Source organism: Anarhichas minor, unplaced genomic scaffold, assembly GCF_050575085.1.
Source record: "Anarhichas minor isolate MPS153535 unplaced genomic scaffold, ASM5057508v1 ptg000136l, whole genome shotgun sequence".
Lineage (NCBI taxonomy): Eukaryota > Metazoa > Chordata > Actinopteri > Perciformes > Anarhichadidae > Anarhichas > Anarhichas minor.
The window spans coordinates 10,172,064-10,191,964 of NW_027466582.1; the positions used below are offsets into that span (position 1 = coordinate 10,172,064).

Genomic DNA, 19,901 nt, shown 5'->3' on the forward strand with positions numbered 1-19,901 from the left:
ATAAAAAACGTAATGCAGGACTTTTACCTAATACTTTTAAGTAATACTTTACTTAGTATTATTTACATTTTTGTATTACTACTTCTATGTATCTGAAACAGCAGGTGCATTAAAAAAAACTGCAAAAGGGTGTAATATCAAGGGAACAGTTACCAAAGTCTTCTGCACTAAGAAAGAGGAACAATGATCAGTAGAGCAGAAAAAAGAGGAATCTCAAAAACTGAAATTTGTATGAAAGGTACCGAATATTGTCTTGAGCAAACAACAGCTCTAACGAGTAAATGGAGACATTTATTTTTACATCGTTTAAAGAATTTTCTTTTTCTAATGTAAGACATGAAAGAAATGCACCAGCCCCAACATTCGAGTTAAGTCAACAAACAAAACTTTGACAGTGAAAAATGAGTTGGAAGGAGCAGTCATTAAGTATTTCTCTCATGTCCGCTCATTGGCTGACTGTCATTACGTTTGTGTTTTGCTTTGTCCACTCTGACGCCCAGAGAGGAAACCCATCCCCGCGAGCAAAGTCCATGAGGGGGGTGTTCCCCACCCAGGCCCCAGTCTTCTGCCCTGTCATTGGTCACCACCAAACCTGCATCAGTTTAAAAGCCAGACACCAGTTTATTCTCTCCCTTCACACCGCACTACCCCTAAAAAAACACAGATAGGGAGAGAGAGAACCATAGTTGGACTCAGGATGCCTGCCTACGCCACCAACATGAGGATGAAGTTCCCTATTGTGGCCTTGGCTTTGGAGATTATCACCATCATCCTGTTTGCTGTGTTTGTGGTCTATGATGATGGGAAAAGTCACGGGCACGACACGCACTCCAATGAGACGCACCATAAGGAGGCGCAGCCCATGGATCTCTACCCCAGTAAGTCTGCGTGGGTCTGCTAATTAGGGATGCTCTGCTACAGGATGCCTCAATATTTGGTCAATATTTGGTCACTAGACTTCTTTTGAAGAGGTTAAAAATGAAGGATAATCAGATTTTTAACACATTGCCGTTGCTGCAGCTTTGATGTTGTCAGAGAAAAAAGGTCATTGTTGTGCGGATTTTCAGTAGAATATGACACAATTGTGTGTGTTGGGAAATCAAGCTGAAATTAAGAATTTAAAAAAGATTTTTTTAAAAGAATAAATCTCCCATATTTCATATTTCCAAACTTTGGTTCTCTAAGTCTTGAACTTTGAAGTGTTGAGTGAACTGAAAAGAGCCGCCTTTCCTTCCTTGGAAGAATGTTGATTCTGTTTTAAGGGTGAAATCTTCCAAATATTTGCAAACAGAAAAAGAATAATTTGGAGGCTGTTTCCAGAGCAGGTCTGCTGATTGCAATAAGAGGAGTCATGGGGTCACATTCCCATTTCTCACAAAGTCTATTCATACACATGCAGCCTGAGGAGTCAAAGAGGATTCTGCAGGGAAATGTGTCAGGTCTCATAGAGCGGAGGTCACATGTGTTTTAAATCAATGTGTCAAACACACAGATAACAGAAAATAATGTCAGATGTTAAATATGTGTTTTTGTTTAAACTATACTCATTGAGCATAGAGCGGCTTCTGCAGTTGAGGGTTGTTTTGCATTTTGAAAACGAATCGTCTGTTGAACGTCTGCTCATGATTGGGTGGGGCAGGTGTGTCCGAAAGAGATTACCTCATTGGTCATAATTAAGTCTGAGTATATCTCCTACTTCAGATAGGATAGACTACAACATGCACAGCTTATATAGTCTTTCAGAATTTCTATCATTATTTTGATTTCTTCTTTACTTTTTGATCACACTGAGTTACGGTCTTCTCCCGACATATTATTATATGTCTGCTTTGCCTCTAATACGGTTTTCCCGCAAACACGTTGATGCTGCTGTATTAAATATTCCTAAAATCACATCCACTCCTTTTCCCTTTAATGCAAATCCATACATCAATGTGCAAATATTGTTTAGTAAAGTTGAACTGCTCGACACAAGACATCTTCTACGCCAGTGGAAAAGTGTGAGTGTAGTTTCCACATTACACTTGTGTAAGTTGCATATTGGACCACGATTGGCTTCCAAACGTCGTGGTATAATATACCGATCTGATGTGCACGTCTGCAGAACTGAGATTCAAGGTGAGCAGAGAGAAACCTTACCTCCTTCAGCAGATGGATGTGAAAACAGCTTTCTAGAGTCACATACAAACATCCAAGTGAGGTAACAATGAGCAGTTTATTTTTTTAAAAGAGGTTTACTTTCATGCTGTTGAAGGACATATCTGCAAATGCCTCAAAAAGATATCAAGTGTCAAGAATTTAAATTCTGTGGAATGAGCTACAGCCTTGACCATTTAGAATGCAATTGGATAACGTGACGACTTGCGGTTGCGTGCAGAGAGATCTGCGTACCAGACATCGGTAGTTATAGGATCAAAGGAAGACGTATGAGCAGACACATGTGGCCTGCACTGGACTGAGTTAAAGCTATGGCGGCTCAGATCAATCATAAAATTGTGTAAAGTGACAAAAAACTGCATGCATTTCTAATTAAGACTCTTGGAAAATCATTTTATCTTAAAGAAATTAGCATAAAAACATCAAAGACAACAGAGAAATCTGCTGCTTCAGCATTTAAAAAAAAAAATGAAATAATAATTGATGTGTTAGCACCGGTTGCTTCCCTCCTCTACAGTCTGCATGACAGTAGGTCCTGAGGGGATTCTCTCGTTATCGTAAAGGCTCACCCAGTTCTTCAGGAGATTACTGAGCGTTGCCTAACATCTGGGCGTGGTGCCAGACACTGTGGCTGCTTTCCAGGCTTTACCTCCTCCCCATCCTCCGTCTACTGTTCACTAGAAGCCCCTACTACAAGAAAAGCGAGTCTGCGTCAACCGACTGAGTTTGGGAGGGGGGTCAAAGTACAAGTTGAAGGGGCACAAGGGCTCTGTGGATGTGAGCCAAATCAATATTTACACCTCCATTCGCTGCTGACGATATCAGTGTTTGAAACGCTGACCACATGTTATGCAGCGCTACAAGAACACACACCAGGACTTATTTAAGCCCAACATTAACACAAATTTCATGATTATTTTCTTGTTGAATTATACAGACTCATTAAACCATTTGTTTTGTTTACAAATTAAGAAACACTTCTTATTTTATTATTTGTGTTATTACTATTATATACAGTATATGTATAGAATAATTATATTCACACCTATTCTTTACCTTTATCGGTCCAGCTTTGCTGTCCTTGTCCCTTGCTGTTATTTCTATTTCTGTGTAAGTACATTGTAAGAGTTGCAAAAAAACAGAATCAAATTCCTTTTATGTGCATACTTGGCCTTTAAATCAGATTCTGACTGTGTTCGTAAAGTGATTGATTGGTTCATCAAGCATTGGAGAACATAAATATTTGGTTAACAAGATGAGATATGACTTTAATCACCCTGAATACAGACTCTCTAAGTTAACACTCTGCCATGTGTCGTTATGGATCTTTATCCTTTTTATCTGAGTAAATTAGGGTACTTAAAATTAATTTCAAACATTAATTTGTTTCAGATTCAAGTAGTTGAAACATGATTCCCTTTCAACTATTAATTACTACCCCCTAAAACCTCTAAAAACAATATTCTGAATATGGAGCAGCCAGGCAACGACTCAGTTGGATTTGAGCAGTTCTGTTTTTATCTGATTGGTAAATGATTAAAGCAGCCTACAGTGTAACATCTGTTTAAGTCAACTGCTTTTTGAGCACTTGTAGAAACCCAGTAAAACACTACACAGTATTCAAACTGTAGCATCTTCGGATTCTGCCTCACAAAAGTTGATGTGGGTGTCTTTTCACGACATGTTAAAATGTGCTGACATACTCTATATGTAAATATTGCTTGTGAAAATAGATCTGGATGAATTTAATCTCTTTCATGGTACCATTCTAAAGCGGCGGCACCAGTGCTTGTAAGATATTCTGTGTTATATTGAAAGCAGACAAATAGAAATATTTAAATATTTTGCATGTGTACTTGTTTTCCTCATATCTACTGTAGGTATGTAATAGTCTTTTTAGATAAGTGGAGTTAAGACATGAGTCTTTATTTAAAGGAATAGCTTTGTGAGGTACGATTAGTTGCTTCATTGCGGAGAGGTAGATGAAAAGATCAATACCACTCTAATGTTTGTCTGGCAAATATAAAGCTACAGTTAGCACATGGTTAGCTTAGCTTAGCAGAAAGACTAGAAACAACACAAGCCAGCATTCACCCATTCACAAACACATTCAGAAATTCAGAAGCCACCATACACACTCACAGATAGATGGCCCAGCCATTACCTTGCCCCAAGGTAACCTCGACATATAGACTGCAGGGCCCAGAGATCAAACCACTGAAGTTATGGTAAGTGAACGCTCTACGTGATGACCACCCTACTGAGCCAAAGATATAACAATATTGCCCACTGCGGACAACGTTATATGCCAATTCGGTAGACATCGCCCAACCCTAGAGACCTGTCTACACAATAGGTAATGAAGCACATTGTTTCTCAGCCTGCGCACACCTCCACCGTGATGTATTTCCCACAAAGCTCAATCTATCAAGTGTAAAGGCCTTTAGGAAACAGGAGTCCCACTTCCTGTCAGGGTGATGACGCTGGCCTAGTTCTACGTAGATCCGCCTTCACACAGATAATCTGTGAAAACATCATGAACTGACGATGAAATAAACTCCAAACCCTGCTGTCTTTGTCCGAGTGTTAACACAGACTAATAGATAAGGGTGTGCTCCCTCCGAGAACTTGTAAGTTAAATCTATTAAGATCATATGCACTTAATAGAAGCAGGAACAGCAGAAGCATTCTCCCAGAATCCTATTCATAGTGTGGTTGAATTGCTTTTCCAGCTAACAGGTCACAGCTGACAATACAGTCCCTGTGGAGGGAAATGACTCAAGGGAAGTACAGCAACTGCTCAAGAAATCATTTAAACTACAAAGTCTAAAGAATACCACCGTGTCAGGCAAAGTCTAATTTCTAATTGAAGGCAGAGTAAAAGAAAAAAAAGAAGTCGTTCATCTAATCAAATTTCATGTCAGCATTTAGCTGAGGCTAAAGTGGCACTCTCACGACAAAGCAGCGCCCTGTCATCGAATCGGCAGCAGAACTGACCTCCCTTCTTGTGTCTCCAGTGTTTCAGGATGTCCACGTCATGATCTTTATCGGCTTCGGGTTCCTGATGACATTCTTGAAGAGATACGGGTTCAGCAGCGTTGGCCTCAACTTACTCCTGGCTGCCTTCGGCCTGCAGTGGGGCCTTCTCACGCAGGGTCTCTGGCACCTAGACGACGGCAAGATCAAAGTTAACATCTTCAAGTATGAATGTCTTTCTCTGCACGTGTTGGTTTTCAGTAAGCCCCTGATTAACATTCATGCAGTTACACATACATCACCAACTAAGTAGCTGCTCAATAAACCAATGACCTGTCGTGTTGGCTGCTGAGTAGCTCTAACAGATCACTTTAGGTTCAGTAAATGATGAATGTTGAACTGTGCTGGCCTGGGGATTTGTGTTCTAACTCTTCTCATCATCGTCCTATAATTTCTGTTCTCCTAAAGACTTGTTTTCCTCTCTACCCTGCAGAATAATCAACGCAGACTTCAGCACAGCTACCGTCCTGATCTCCTTCGGAGCTGTTCTGGGTAAAACCAGCCCTGTGCAGCTCCTCATCATGACCATACTGGAGATTACCATCTTCTCCATCAATGAACATCTGGTGGCCACAGTCCTGAAAGTAAGCACACAACGACACATACACGTGTTGATGAACTAGATGAGCACAGTTAAATCCTGCATTGTGAGCAGGAATAAACTTATTTGTAATAAACTGCATCACCTTTTCCTTCACAGGCTAATGACGTTGGTGCATCCATGATCATCCATGCTTTTGGAGCCTACTTCGGCCTGGCTGTGGCTCGAGTACTTTACCGACCGGGTTTGAAAAACGGACATGAGAACGATGGATCTGTTTACCACTCTGATCTGTTTGCTATGATTGGTAAGAAGAGCCAGTTGCACTTCAAACTCATGTAATGTATTAGTCATCTGTTTACATTTTGAACAGGGATATGAGTTTTACTTGGCTGTAATCTTCCCTCACTGGTTCATCACTGGTCTCCTGAACACGTACGACTTATGTCCCCTAGTGGACACAGATAACCATGCAGCAGGCACAGTGATGCTGAAGAGATCCTGACCTCAACTGGTTCTCAATCCCGTTCAGAAACAAACAGAGTCTTTAAATCTATAAGTACCTTGCAGTGTGATTTGATAGGAATGACATTTTTAAGATGAACTGTACAAATGCGGTTTCTTTATCACCCTCTTCTCCAGGAACCGTCTTCCTGTGGATGTTCTGGCCCAGCTTTAACTCGGCCATAGCTGACCCAGGCTTCACTCAGCTCACAGCCGTGGTCAACACCTACCTCTCCCTGGCTGCCTGCGTGCTCTCTGCCTACGCCATCTCCTGCCTCGTGGAGCACAAAGGAAAACTGGACATGGTCAGATAACTTTCCTCTAATGTCTAATAACACTAGTTCAATCATTTAAAAATGAATACAATGATTTACATATATTTATATACTACAGGTGCACATTCAGAATGCCACCTTGGCTGGTGGCGTTGCTGTGGGAACATGTGCTGACATGAACATCGAGCCATTTGGGGCAATGCTGATTGGATTAGTGGCCGGCGGCATCTCTACCCTGGGCTTCAAGTTCCTTACTGTAAGTTCAAGTCACAGCAAAGGTGCAAAATAAAACAAGCAGATTTTAGATTTGTGATGTATTTGATTATACAATTATTTTTCATCTTCTAAAAAATACACTAATTTGGTTGTAACAAGGGACCTTTTTCCTCCTCTGTAGCCCCTCCTGGCATCTAAACTGGGCATCCAGGACACCTGCGGCGTCCACAATCTGCATGGCATGCCTGGCATCCTGGGTGGATTGGCTGGTATTGTCGCTGTGGCTTTGGGGAAAAAAGAGGGGTAAGGGCCAGACTTATCTCCACAACTCTTACATATACATATGACTATATGTGTGTGTGTGTATGTATGCATATATACGTATATATATATATATATATATATATATATATATAACCATGTTTGTACATGTACATGTACATATTTGACAATTGAGTATATTCTCATTTAATCAAGAACTTAAGTGCGAATGATCACACTGGGGCTTGTTATTATCAATTTAGACGTCGCTGTAATTGTGTATCACGATATCTAATCTAATATGATAAAATGATCATATTAAATTATCCCCCAGCCTTAACAAGCACACATAACAGTATTGTAGCTTTGAAGTAATGGTATGCTTTAGTTAAATGTCAGCTCTTACATTCCCCTCTTCCCTCCTCCGCCCCCTCAGAGGTGACGCTGCCATGCAAGCTGCTGCCTTGGCTTCATCCCTCGGGTTCGCTCTGGTTGGAGGTGCCATTACAGGTGGGTGGAGATGAAACACGAGGCCATCAATGTGACACAACAGTCAAATTCCTAAGCAACAACGGAAAAGGCCTTCCTTATTTATCAATCCTCTTTTTGATTGTTTTAAAAAGCCTGAGCAATCAAACGATGCCTTTTCTTCTTCCAGGTTTAATAATGAAGTTGCCGTTCTGGGGCCAGCCTCCGGACCAGAACTGCTTCGATGACTCTATATACTGGGAGGTAAGAAATCCCATTTCTCATGAATATTATCTCTTGCTCCTGACTGTCGAGGATCACAAGTAATAGAAGCAGCAGCCCAGTATTTTTTTTAAGTTATTATATTTGTGGTTTTGGGATCATTACAATCAAGATTTCATTAGATTAGACTTTAACTCTCTGGTACTGCTTGTTTTATCTTCTGCTGGTAAACTCCACCCAGCTGGTACAGCATACAAGCTAATACTTGTTCGAGGTCCACATGCCGTTCACCCATGTCTTATGTATGTCTCTTTCATTATGCTACGGACAAATAATTTGGACGACATGTTTTCTAGGTTCCTGAGGAGGAGGAGGGGAATGAGGAGAGCTTGACTCACGCCGATCACTCAAAGAACAAAGCAGAGGTTTAAATATCTGCTCACCATCCATTGAGCTTGAAAACTAGGAAGTAAAGGACTTTTGATCTGCTACACCATGTCTGCTCAAATCAATTTGTCAAGATTTTTTTTTTCAAATAGACGATTTGCTGTACTAACCGACACACGTCAATTTTGAAACTGTTTTGTGAGCAAAGATGTCTACAGCAGCGTATATTTCCATCAAAGTACAGTTTAAATTTGACATTAGGGTCAGCAGTGAAGGTTTCACAATAGAGTCTCCAAAACACATGAGTCATTTTAAAAAATTGTTAACATAAAGATTTGGTTAATACCATTTACAGAAAGAAAAACACTTTCAAGAATTTGAAACAAGGACCTTTAGCGATTTTTTTACACTGAAAATTGTGATTAAATCAAAAAACACAGTGGGTCACACCATAGATTCACTGCTGATACACAACTATTCCCACTCCTTTATGTCGTTTTTATATAATAAAATGAAGCATTAAAGCATGTTTTAAGATATTAGTATAGTATGATATTTTTTCTTCACACATTCTTTTATATTTCCATACACCTCACATTTGTATTTCAGCTGAGGCGTTAAACCTGCTTTGATCTGCTGCTTCACATCACCTCACTGGAGCCCATGGTCCTTCTGTAAGGAGTCAGAGTCAGACTGTGTGAAACCAGCAGCGAGGCTCTGACATGGGCAGGGATAGTCGCATGAAATGTTGTAACTAATGAACCTTTGTGTTGCTTATCTCCCACTGCTTACAATTATTTTCTATTCGTCCGAGGGCAGCTGAACAATTTCTTTAATGCAAAAACGATGAATGCATTTAGCATTAGATTGGCTGTCACTGGTCAAGCTAAAGTTATTTTTTGTCTGCTTTTAATGTATACCCCATGTATTGTTACATGTACAGTTTAGCTTTTAGATGAATTGACATGGTCAGTTTTATTGAAGTCCTGCAAGGTTAAAAGAAGGAGCAACGGGTACTGAATATTTTCAGAAGCCTTCAAATAATTCAACAGGAACTTACATACTGATAAATAAGAAAGGGCTATTATTTATAGAAGATGGAAACATGACAAATAATAAACTTTATATCATTTTTCACACATTTTCTCTATAGCTGAGTTACTGTTGGATTCTTTTATTTTATTTTAGTTAGTTTAGTTTAGTTTTGAACTGTGGCACTTGCAACAAAGCTGCATGGTGTCTGAGTGATGAAGGACAGATTTCTTGTGTTTAACATTAAACATGGACTGCAGGGCTAGATGGAACTGACTACACACATACGGTAGTGTTTATCAATATTTTGGTTTGGTATGTCCTGAACACATCAAGATTTTGTATTTTTATATAGTGTGGATGTGCTCATATTTGTATAATATACTAATACTGTCATAATAAATATGGTTTTGTACAATACCATTGTTTCTGTGTTTTGTGGTCATAATCATGTAGATATTTGTGGAAATATTACAGTCTAATAACTTCCTTACATTTGACTGTAACGTTGCACGCTGACTTAATTGTGCCAAGTGTGGTTTCGAGTGAAATATCTCATGAACTAGTGAATTAGTTGTCAAGAAATTTGGTTCAGACATTCATGTCCCCTCAGGATGAATCATTTTTGTGATCCCCTGACTTTTCCTCTAGCACCACCAGCTGGACAAAATTGTTGTTTATCCAAATTTGTCTACTCGACCAACACCAACACGTATATACTGTATATATATATATATATAGGCTGGTGTATCAAATTATGATATGCTTTCTGATACGTTTATCTTTAAACTGTAAAATGTACGACATCTTTGTCACAATTCTATAAAATTCAAAGATCTTTATAATAAAAGTTTGCTTATCATTTTATCTGTTTGTGTTTAAAATACAAACACTGGTCGATACATGATTATCAGCTTACAAACAGTAAAATATTGATGTATTACAAACCTTCTTTGGGTCAGGCTCTACTAATTAGCATCATACGTATAACGAAGGTTATATTTATTGCAAAGCTGCAGTATTATTCTGCATTAATTTTAGTGTAGTTTGGTGTAACATTGCCTATCATAATAAACATTGACTGTAACGTCACGTTACTAGAAAGTGAGGAAACATGGCAGATAACGTTAACTAATCAAACTTCTTCCCAAGTGGTTTGTGGATGCTTGGAGACAGTTAAAGATTAAAAGTCCTAAAGTAGAATAAAAGGTATTCTATCTTTTAATTAACAGCTTTAAGTCACAGTACACAGCAGCACTGTAACCGGCTCTGGTGGCGCTGCTGCGCTAACTGGCGGACGTCAGTTTTCGCTCCGTTGTTTTGAACGTACTTCCCGCGGTGCATCATGGGATACAAAATGTCTCCTAAGAGCGCTGGCTAATGCTATTTTACGAGAGATAATCGTGAATAAACATAAATCTTACTCTTCTTTCAGCTGTTAAAGTGTCAGTGTATATATGTGATAAATTAACGGCGTTCTGCTGTCGCCATGGTGAGTACAGAACTTCCTTCACCAGCATTAGATCATTCAACGTTAGTAGCTTAAAGCGCATTTTAGCTTTAGCTTAGTAAACGTAGCCTTGTTAAGCACAAGTGAAAGGACAATTAAGGTAAGCGTTAATATTTTACAAGTATGTTATCAGAATTGTCTCAACAAAGCCCCGATTACATGCAATGGTTTACCTATTCTGAACGGTTAGGTAGCTTTGGCCATGTGTAACTCCATCAGGTTAGTCGGTGTTAGCGATGTCTTCCCCCGGAGCTCAGATCAGATTTCAATGAAAAATTGCCGAATATAATTTGGTTTAAATGTTTGTCTTTGTTTCTAGTCAACGAAAGCGGAGACGAGGGTGTCCAGCTCGAGCTCCAGAACAGATGAGAGGAAGAGATCAACGAGTTCAGGTAAGACCGCTTCTAGATGTGACAGATAGTTATGAAACTCACCGTCACGACAACAATGCCTTCACCCTCACACCGACTGTTGTTTTGCTCACTTTCAAGTGAAACGTTGTTGGAAGTGTTTTCAGACCGCTTCAGTCCTTTTTAGTCTTGTCTTCTAAACGTCACTCTCTAACCTGGTTACAAAGTTGTATTACTATTATACTTGTATAGTGGAAGCAAGGGAGAATGGCATCCCAAAGAGCATAATATCATCAGTGCATCAGGTCACAGGTCTTATTTCTTGCTCTTAATAAGAATCAATTGTCGTCTTCTGTGCAGTTACTCAAGTTCATCTTTGTATTTCTGTCTTCTGTTTGTTCAGGTCGAGAAAAAACGAAGCGGAAACGTAGTCCGAGTAGGTCTTCCTCGTCATCCTCTTCTAGGTCATCTTCCTCGTCGTCTTCATCCTCGTCGTCCTCTTCCTCTTCGTCGGGCTCATCAAACTCATCCAGCCGCAGTCGGAGTAGCTCTAGCAGTAGCGGTAAGTGTATCTTTAAAGTCTGCGTTGCAATTCATCTGATGTCAGATGTTTTCTTATTAATGTTGTATTTTGTTCATCCACATATCATGTGATTTTTATCATCATAGCAGCACAAATATCAATAAATTGACACAATGTGTTTTGTTGTTTTTAGACTCGGACAGTAAATCCAGAAAGCAGTCTAAGAAAAGGAAAAAGGAGAAACAACACAAAAAAGTAATGTTGTGCATCTTTATCTCGTGTTTATATTCGACTGCAAGTTTCAGTAAAAGTGACTGAATTGTGTAATAATGGAACATAACTGAGTCCAACTTATTTTGTGCCCTGCAGCCGAAAGGGAAGAAAGAAAAACGACACAAACGTAAAAAAGAAAAGAAAGTGAAAGGAGGAGAGGAAAACACGGGACCTGTACAAATCTCCAAGGTAGGCTAACGTCCCATTAGACAAAAAAATGACCAGAAATACATTTGTCAGAAAATGCATTCTGCACATTATTCTAGACAGTCCCTGCATTACATTGACCCCATTTTCTAATTGACTTCCATTCATTGGATTCCACTGAGCTCTAAAATCAAGTCCACCTCGATAAGTTGCAAACATGCTCCGAAATACATCAAACCACACAAGTCTTTTTATCTCGATGCCATTTAATGGAATCCCAATGAAGGGTGATGTTGACCATGGTAGAACATTTTTGTTTTTTTTGCCAGCCCCCCAACATGTGCTAGTATGATATGCACATAGTGACATTTGTAATCACAGGCTATGTCATTGTGTCAACCAGCTTTATTCTATTGTAATCTAGCCCTCTACACTTACATTTGTCTTCTTTCAGTACTTGAAGGACAAGAAAAAAGGCAAGTACAGCATGATTTCTGGGAAGAAGATAAAGATGAAAGTAAAGAAGTCAAAGAAAGACAAACAGGTAATCTCACATTTTTTGCTGTCAAGTAGGCAACCAAGTGTATCTATACAGTGTGTGGATGGATTGTTATTTGCTTTTTGTTTTTGTTACAGCAGGATAAAAATCGTGCAGAACTTCTTGAGTTCCTGAACTCCACCGTGTGATGCCGCTGTGGACGGCAGGGAAAGTGCTCAGACACGTCGGCAGAACTCAGGAAACAAGAACTCGGCTTTCCCGGAGAACAACGATGAAGAGTTTTCTGAGAAAGAGATGATGAATACAACTTGCATTGACACACACACACACACACACACACAGGTAGCACCGAGCCTGATGGGACTGAAGGAAATGTGTTCAGACCGCCGGCTTGATTTTCACCATGGCACTGTCGGTGGCGGATTCTACAGGCGGATTCTACAGCTTGGTCTGATAGCTTTTGTGATATGAGAAGTGTTTATGGTGACATCAAATATTGTGTCTGTAATTAACTACATCAGATGAAGGCCAGTGACTGCCGGCGATCAGCTTCTCAACTTTGTTTGTGATTTGAACGTACGGTGACTCCTTGAAGAGCGTTCTCCACCGTTTGAGCATTTTATTCCTATAACAGTGTGGGACTCACAGTGGACCAGAGACATTCTCTTCTTTCATCCTTTTTATTTCATGCATTCTTCTTCAAAACCAGCCGCCTACACTACCCAAAATGCAACTTGACGAGCACCAGAGGTCTGGTAGACTGATTTCTATCTTAACTCCCCGCCCACAGGTTTTTGAAAGACACGACGTTTACTGTCACGTGTGCAGTAGTGCTCCTCTACCCCTTAAACAGACCTTGATATGTAAAATTGATTCTCCTTTAAAGTTCAAGCTATTGTTTACCTGCTGGCTCTGTCAATCATTCATGTCAACCGTGCTACTAATGTAAGATTGCCCATCATTATTATTATTTTTCTGTAGATACCTAACCGTTATGTTTCCACAGTAAATGTGAGAGCCGGAGTGTTATCAGCGTGTACTGATAGATAAATGTGTACATCTTCTTTCAAATGATATGGGAATCAACTCTGATGGTAACTGTATGTCTTATTCAGAACATTCATTCCCCCAAATTCTGTCATGGATATTGTTTCAGCATCAGTCGTTTTATTAAATTGAAATAAATCAATCCACTTGAGAGCTGTATATGGAGTAAACCTGCAGGGTGATGTGACAAACAGAAAAGAAACCACAATTAACTACCGGGAGGATTGTTTTCTGCTCTCAAAAAGGTCTTTTTGACGCCTTCTTCCAATGAAGAACAGAAGGAACGCTTTCAGTTTGTTGACATTGAATGATGAATTATTGTGCTGAGTCTTTGTGTGCTGTGTGTAGAAGAGGAGCATGATTCACCCTCTGAATGACGTCGACTATCACCAATAACTTGTACATACAATTTTTATATATATATATATATATATATTCATATATATATATATGTACATACATGCATACTGTCATAAAAGACCATTCACCTTTGCAGCCATTTTGTGTTGTGTGACAAAACAACACCAACATATTTCATGCGTTCCTGCAATATTTAGGAGTCAAGAAAGCCTCTAAAGCCAACAGTAAATAGCCCTCAATGCTTAGATAGCAATGTCTACAAAATATAAGACGCATCACTGCCAGAGGCGATACTCTTACACTAAATTGTAACTGTTTCAGTTCCACAAAAAAAACACCTTACATTGCCCATTTAGGTGAACAGGTAAATCAGTAAATGGACCGATGCTGATTGGTGTCATACTGACAAGAGGACGATTCATCCTGCCTCGTCTGGTGCAAAGTGGACATGCCGTGTCTTCGGGTCATGTGCCGTGAACGCCCCACATCAGGCAACCTTGCTGCTGCTGGTTCCTTTGTATCTGAAGTCAGGCATGCTCCACACCCTCTGTGACCCCTCCATGCCTCTCTCCACATCCTCTGACACGGTCTTGAGGTCACTCAACCCGGCCTCGTCAGTCACAGCGGAGGTCAGGCCAACTGTGCTTCCAAACGGGTTGATCTTGATCCGGGACCTGAAGTTCATGAGGGACATGCTCATGGCACGTTTGTTGTTCCACTGGTGGGCGAGCCGCTGCGTCTCCCGCTCCTCCTTCAAGTGGTCCAGAGTCTCCAGGAGGACGGAGCGAAACAGGTCGGACACCTCCTGCACCTCGGGCTCATTGGCCTGCAGAACCTCCCTGAACCTGAGAGGAGCAAAGATCAAGTTCACGCTGTGTGTTTTCTGTCATACTGGAAGAACAGTCTAGAGTACTGCACCGCTCTCATACAACATTGTCGGACTCACGGTGGATGGACAATTTGATCAAATGAATGCAACCGAACCAGAGATATTGACTTTTTTTTTTTAATTTACAGCAATTCTTCCTTCTTGCTTAAACCTGGTGCATAGATTATCCACAATGCAACTCAACTGATGCCAATTCATTCTGGTAAACTTCAGGTAAGCTCACTTCTTTCTAACTCCACACTCACAGATTTCTTTTCATTTTCAAATGTTTGGACCCAACCGACAAATTACATCATTTGAGGCAATTTATCAGACTTTGCTTCATACAATATGTTTTCACAAATGCAGTAGCAGTCCTTCTCAAGAAGCACCGATAACAGATTTTGGTGTATAAAATCATTTAACAGCCCCTGAAAACCTTGTTTTTACTGATCTCCAGTGGTTTGAAGTCATGTGATCTATTTAAATGATACAATATAATGTAGATACAGAATAGCATTTGGGAAAACCCAGAAGTACCTTCAACGTAGGGCTCCTCCTCTGAGCAGCTAATTAAAATGTGTGTGTGTGTGTGTGTGTGTGTGTGTGTGTGTGTGTGTGTGTGTGTGTTGTCAAGCATCGTGAAGCGTTTAGCACCTCACATTAACACCAGCAGCCAAACTGCTTCCCAAAAAACTGTGGACCTCTAACAAGACACCGGAGACCTCAGCAGCTTTCTGTGAACAGATGCTCCAACAAGCTCAGGCTGTCTCTGCTGCAGATTAAAGGACAAAGACACCAAAGCATTACAGAGTCATGTGACGGACGACAGAGAGGTCGGCCAGCTGACTTTAAATGATTTGATTTTGAATTTGGAGCTAATTCAGTTTTGGAGGTGATCTGGATCTGATATTTCCTCTATTAGATGTTGGCCATAATTATATTATTCCTAAACGTGGACTTCTATGGTCATTACATGAATGTAATATTCACTAAGCTATAGTGTTTGTGTTTCCTTACTTCAGTATGACCTGGCCGCAGTAAGGCGGCGGCACCTTGGAGCAGAGGTCCTCCAGGCCGATCCTCTCCCCGGTGCTGAGGTTGTAGGAGGGCCGAGGCGTGTTGGCCAGCCAGCTGTAGTCCACTCCGGTTTTGAGGCGCTGGTACTCGTTCTCCCTCTCTCTCTGCTGCCTCTCTGCCTCCTTCAGCTGCCAGCTGAACTCCAGCATCAGGGTGTCGGTGACCACATCGGCCGGGTCCCGCTGTGGGCTCCGGTGATACGGCTCATTCCAGCTGAACCAGGAGGCCATGGCCTTGTCCTCCTTCACAGTTGATTAGAGATCACACCAAAAATACCCCCGAGCTGGGGAAATATTTGCTCAGATTAATTTGTCTCAAGGTGACTAGAGAATAAAAGAAGAATTCATACTGATGTTTTTTTTTTCAATATGTTATAGGGCTGTATTAGATTTGCTGATGAGTTGACAATGAGACATTTTGGAAAGGTTGTGCAGTAATTGAATTGTCTGTACTTTGCAGAGCTTGAAAGGTGAAACCAATAAAACAAAACAAGCAGTACAGAGTTGCAGCAGTTTCTGCTGTAATGAGCATTTAATGGATGGAGTTCAGTTTAATGAGTGTTTGCTTTTCAAGGTTTTTACCACATAGGAAAGAGGCAGCATGGTGTCTGTTGCATAATCTGGCATCATTTATATCCCCACATCTGAACGCTGTTTCGACATCTGGACAAAACCTCCCCCCTGTCTCCCCCATCCACATGGCTCTTTGTTGTACAGGTGTCATAACCGCTCCCACTGATGCTGTATTCAACTCAATAGGCAGTCTTTTGTTTGCATTTCTTTGTGAGATGAAAGCACAATAACGTAACAGAAGAACGAATGTTAAACATTCTCTCGTTCCAGCGTTTTGCTGCTTTTCTTTGTCACACAAGGTTGCACACTGAATATCTTTGGGTTTTGGACTATCAAACAAAACAAGACATTTTAAGATGTCACCCTGGGCTCTGGGAAGATGCAATGGATTTTTTTTTCAGTTAAACTGTGTATTTCAGCAGAAGTACACATTACCTTCATGTTGTACCTTTACACATGTTGTAGGTAATCTCTTCATTCTTTTATCAGGTCTCCATTTAGTTTTGTAACTCTCTTAATCTTGAGTTAATCTGTTGAGGTGCTGAGGTTGTCCTCCAAACGACAGCTTCATACCTCTCTGCTGCACTGTAATGGGGCTGTAAACATGTGCATCAAAAAAGCTTTCACAGAGTGAGATTAGTTGAAGCCTTTACTCTAACTTCTGGACCCAACAGCTTCAGTGAGCTGACTAGCCCTTCAACATGGAGTCACTCACATGCAGACAAATATAGTCTTTCAAACACTTGTTCACATAGACCAGTGACTGTCCTGTGTGTCTAAATATTGTTTTACTGAAGTTTTTACAGAAGAAATAAACACGACTAGGGCGCCACTAATGAATATTTTCCTTACTGAATAATCAGATGAACAATGAAAACATGTTCATCACAATTGAGAGCCCAATCTCTTCAAGTGTCAAAACAACCCAAAATATTCAATTACTATAAAGCAAGGGCAAGAACCCTGTTTTTGCTTAAATGATTATTATAATAGTTGATCGACTAATGGTTGCAGCTCTATAGTAGATATAGCTCAGCAGTGTTTTCTCTCATGTTCACCAGCTTTTGGTACATTCAAATTTGACTTATTTCCCGGGAATTACAGAAATTTGAACTTTCTTTCTCTCTCTTCACATCCCCACTGTTCAGTTGTACAACTAACATGTATCCATGTTTGGACTGCTGGCTGCTTTCGACAGATTCTAACATGAATATGTTGAAACATCACATCTCGTGGTCCGATTTGTTGCTGTTTACTCCAAAGCACAATTGAGAATGAACAGTTTTCTTACCTCTTCGTCTCTTGAAAGTTTTCTTAGAATCCACCAGAAACAAAATCGATGAAAAGCAGTAAAAAGTTGCCAGACATCAGAAGGACAGATGGATGCTGAAGAGGCAAGACTGGCAAACGCAGAGAGAGGGAAGAGAAATGGATTCTCCCGTCCCCTCACAGACCCACAGCATTATCTCCACCTCACTCTCTCTCTCTCTCTCTCTCTCTCTCTCTGTCTCTCGCCTCCCTCCTCCTCCTCCCATGAGCCTCTCGGGCCTGCCTTCACTTGTTGCAGGAGGTTGGGGGCACCATCTCTAACTGGAGCCATTGGATCACGGGCCCTGATGAAGTGCTTATGTAGCTTTCTACGATTCGCTGTTGCTATAGTGATGCTCCTAAGCCTATTTGTCCACAATAAGCTCCATCAGCTGAAAGGGAGCTGGAGAGCGACAAAGAGGCAGATAAAGAGAACACAGTGGGTTGAGCGGCGAGATGGAAAGAGGGAGATAAATCAAAGGATGTCGTTTGTAAGATAGGGTTAGTGCAGTGTGGGCTCACCGCGCAGCGACCACAGCTTAGTTAAGTGGCGAGTGGTGCAACATTTGCAAGAGGTCAGCCTGCAGACTTACCTCAGGTAATGAGTCCCACTGGCACAGATCAGGCATGCAGCCATTATAGGAGGACAACTGTTAATCACAGACCCACAAGGAGGAAGTGTGTGTGTGCGTGTGTGTGTGTGTGTGTGTGTGTGTGTGTGTGTGTATGTGTATGTGCACACGATAGAGAAGCAGAGAGGTAAATGTGCAGTCGTTGTGTAGGTGGTTATCAAGGCTTGTTGGCTTACTCTGTGTGTAGGTGTGAGCAGAAACCTCAGATGGTTTCCTTCTGCATATATTCACAGTAACCTTGAAATCCCAGTCACACCTCCACCACCATCCTCCTCCTCCTCCTCCTCCTCCTCAGTGTTATACAGCTAAATAAGATGCGTGGTGAACTATGAACTCTATTAAGCCAGTGCAGAAACACCAACATCCACTAGTGTTAACAGAAAAAACATTGTGATTTCTAAAGAGCTTCAATTGATCTTTAGAGTTATTGAATATAAAATGACTAATTATTTCAAGTCAATTGTGTTCACACCATCAATCCATCTCAAAGTAAGTAATCAAATACATCCCAATAAATATCAATACAATAACAATAGTAAGCCACATTAAATATAAGGTGGTGGTTTACATGATGTGAAAATATAACGGCAACAAATACAAAAATATACATACTAAAAAAAATACCGTATTGAGTAAGAAAAACTAAATAGATTAATAAATAAATAAGATAACAAGCTACTTTAAGCAGTATTCAAAACATGTTACAACGTGCTTCACAAGGCAGTAAAAAAAGAGAAATTAAGCAAAGGTGAACACTGTGCTTTTTTTAATAAGCCATTAATAATGTCATTGCTCTATAGGTTACCGGGTTCCCTCATATGGCTGCTTTATGTCTATCATTTATAATAAAGACTCTTCAGATTCAGAAAGTTTGACCTTTTATCTGATGGAAAAGGGCTGCGGAGCGTAAAAAATGAGCTTCATCAACCATGCAGATGTTACACTTTATTAACCTTTCATAACATGTACATAATTAAAAAGAGGTATTGATCAGTCTAGCACTGTACATCCAAATAATACTGTCTGAGCTCACAAAAATCAGGTTGAGTTTTGAAGTACGTGAGAGGTAAAGCTAACAAAGAAGAGTAGCTCAATCCAGACAGAGTCGTGTTTTTAATCTAAATAAATGAACAAAGGCCTCCAACATGTAAGGACAGCGTGCTGACCTCATCTTGAAGGTGACAGATGGGAAGGTAGGCTCTCCCTGTAATCCAAACAGATGACAGTGATAATCCTTTAAAGTGATTCCCTCCATCCACTCCACTGTCACCGGGCTCTGATGTTTGTCTGGGAGGGGTTGGGGGGGGCTGATTTGTTGTGAATGGCTGGAGAGACACATGCGCATGACAAGAGCCCGGTGCTGTGCAAATGGGTGGCACCAGGGTCACACCAGGTGTTTGTGTTTGTGTTTGTATGACCCACAGTGGATTACAAGACGGGTGTGTGTCATTTAAAGAAAACCCCAAGAAAACTGACTCTCAACTGTGTTGCAATAGCTGCCTGAACATTGATGAATTCATTGTTTTATGTCAGAAAAGGTGACATGAAGAAATCAGAAATGATCCATTGATTCGCGGGAAGAAATTGGTTGCACCCTGTTTAGAATAGAAATGTATATAAACATAGAGAAGTT

General features: G+C 40.6%; 3 protein-coding genes across 4 annotated transcripts; 2 read left to right on the forward strand and 1 right to left on the reverse strand.

Annotated features, from left to right (window-relative positions):
- Positions 1–628: 628 nt before the first annotated feature.
- rhag (Rh associated glycoprotein) lies at positions 629–9,519 on the forward strand. The gene is made up of 10 exons (XM_076084829.1): positions 629–878; positions 5,175–5,358; positions 5,627–5,777; positions 5,894–6,041; positions 6,377–6,543; positions 6,632–6,769; positions 6,911–7,032; positions 7,427–7,500; positions 7,649–7,722; positions 8,037–9,519. The coding sequence occupies exons 1-10, from the start codon at positions 698–700 to the stop codon at positions 8,109–8,111; spliced, it is 1,314 nt and encodes a 437-aa protein (XP_075940944.1). The 5' UTR covers positions 629–697; the 3' UTR covers positions 8,112–9,519.
- Positions 9,520–10,433: 914 nt separating this feature from the next.
- LOC142942482 (uncharacterized) lies at positions 10,434–13,599 on the forward strand. 2 transcript variants are annotated; one of them, XM_076084832.1, is made up of 7 exons: positions 10,434–10,591; positions 10,929–11,001; positions 11,363–11,521; positions 11,676–11,737; positions 11,852–11,944; positions 12,357–12,446; positions 12,542–13,599. In XM_076084832.1, exons 1-7 carry the CDS (start codon positions 10,589–10,591, stop codon positions 12,587–12,589), a joined length of 528 nt encoding a protein of 175 aa, XP_075940947.1. In that variant the 5' UTR covers positions 10,434–10,588; the 3' UTR covers positions 12,590–13,599. The 2 variants fall into 2 exon arrangements, with proteins under 2 accessions (XP_075940947.1, XP_075940946.1); XM_076084831.1 differs by having other exon boundaries at positions 10,435–10,591; positions 12,539–13,599.
- A 696-nt stretch (positions 13,600–14,295) lies between these two features.
- Positions 14,296–15,986, reverse strand: rd3 (retinal degeneration 3, GUCY2D regulator). Its single transcript, XM_076084050.1, has 2 exons — positions 15,697–15,986; positions 14,296–14,653 (listed from the first exon to the last, which is right to left on the reverse strand). Exons 1-2 carry the CDS (start codon positions 15,984–15,986, stop codon positions 14,296–14,298), a joined length of 648 nt encoding a protein of 215 aa, XP_075940165.1.
- Positions 15,987–19,901: the final 3,915 nt, after the last annotated feature.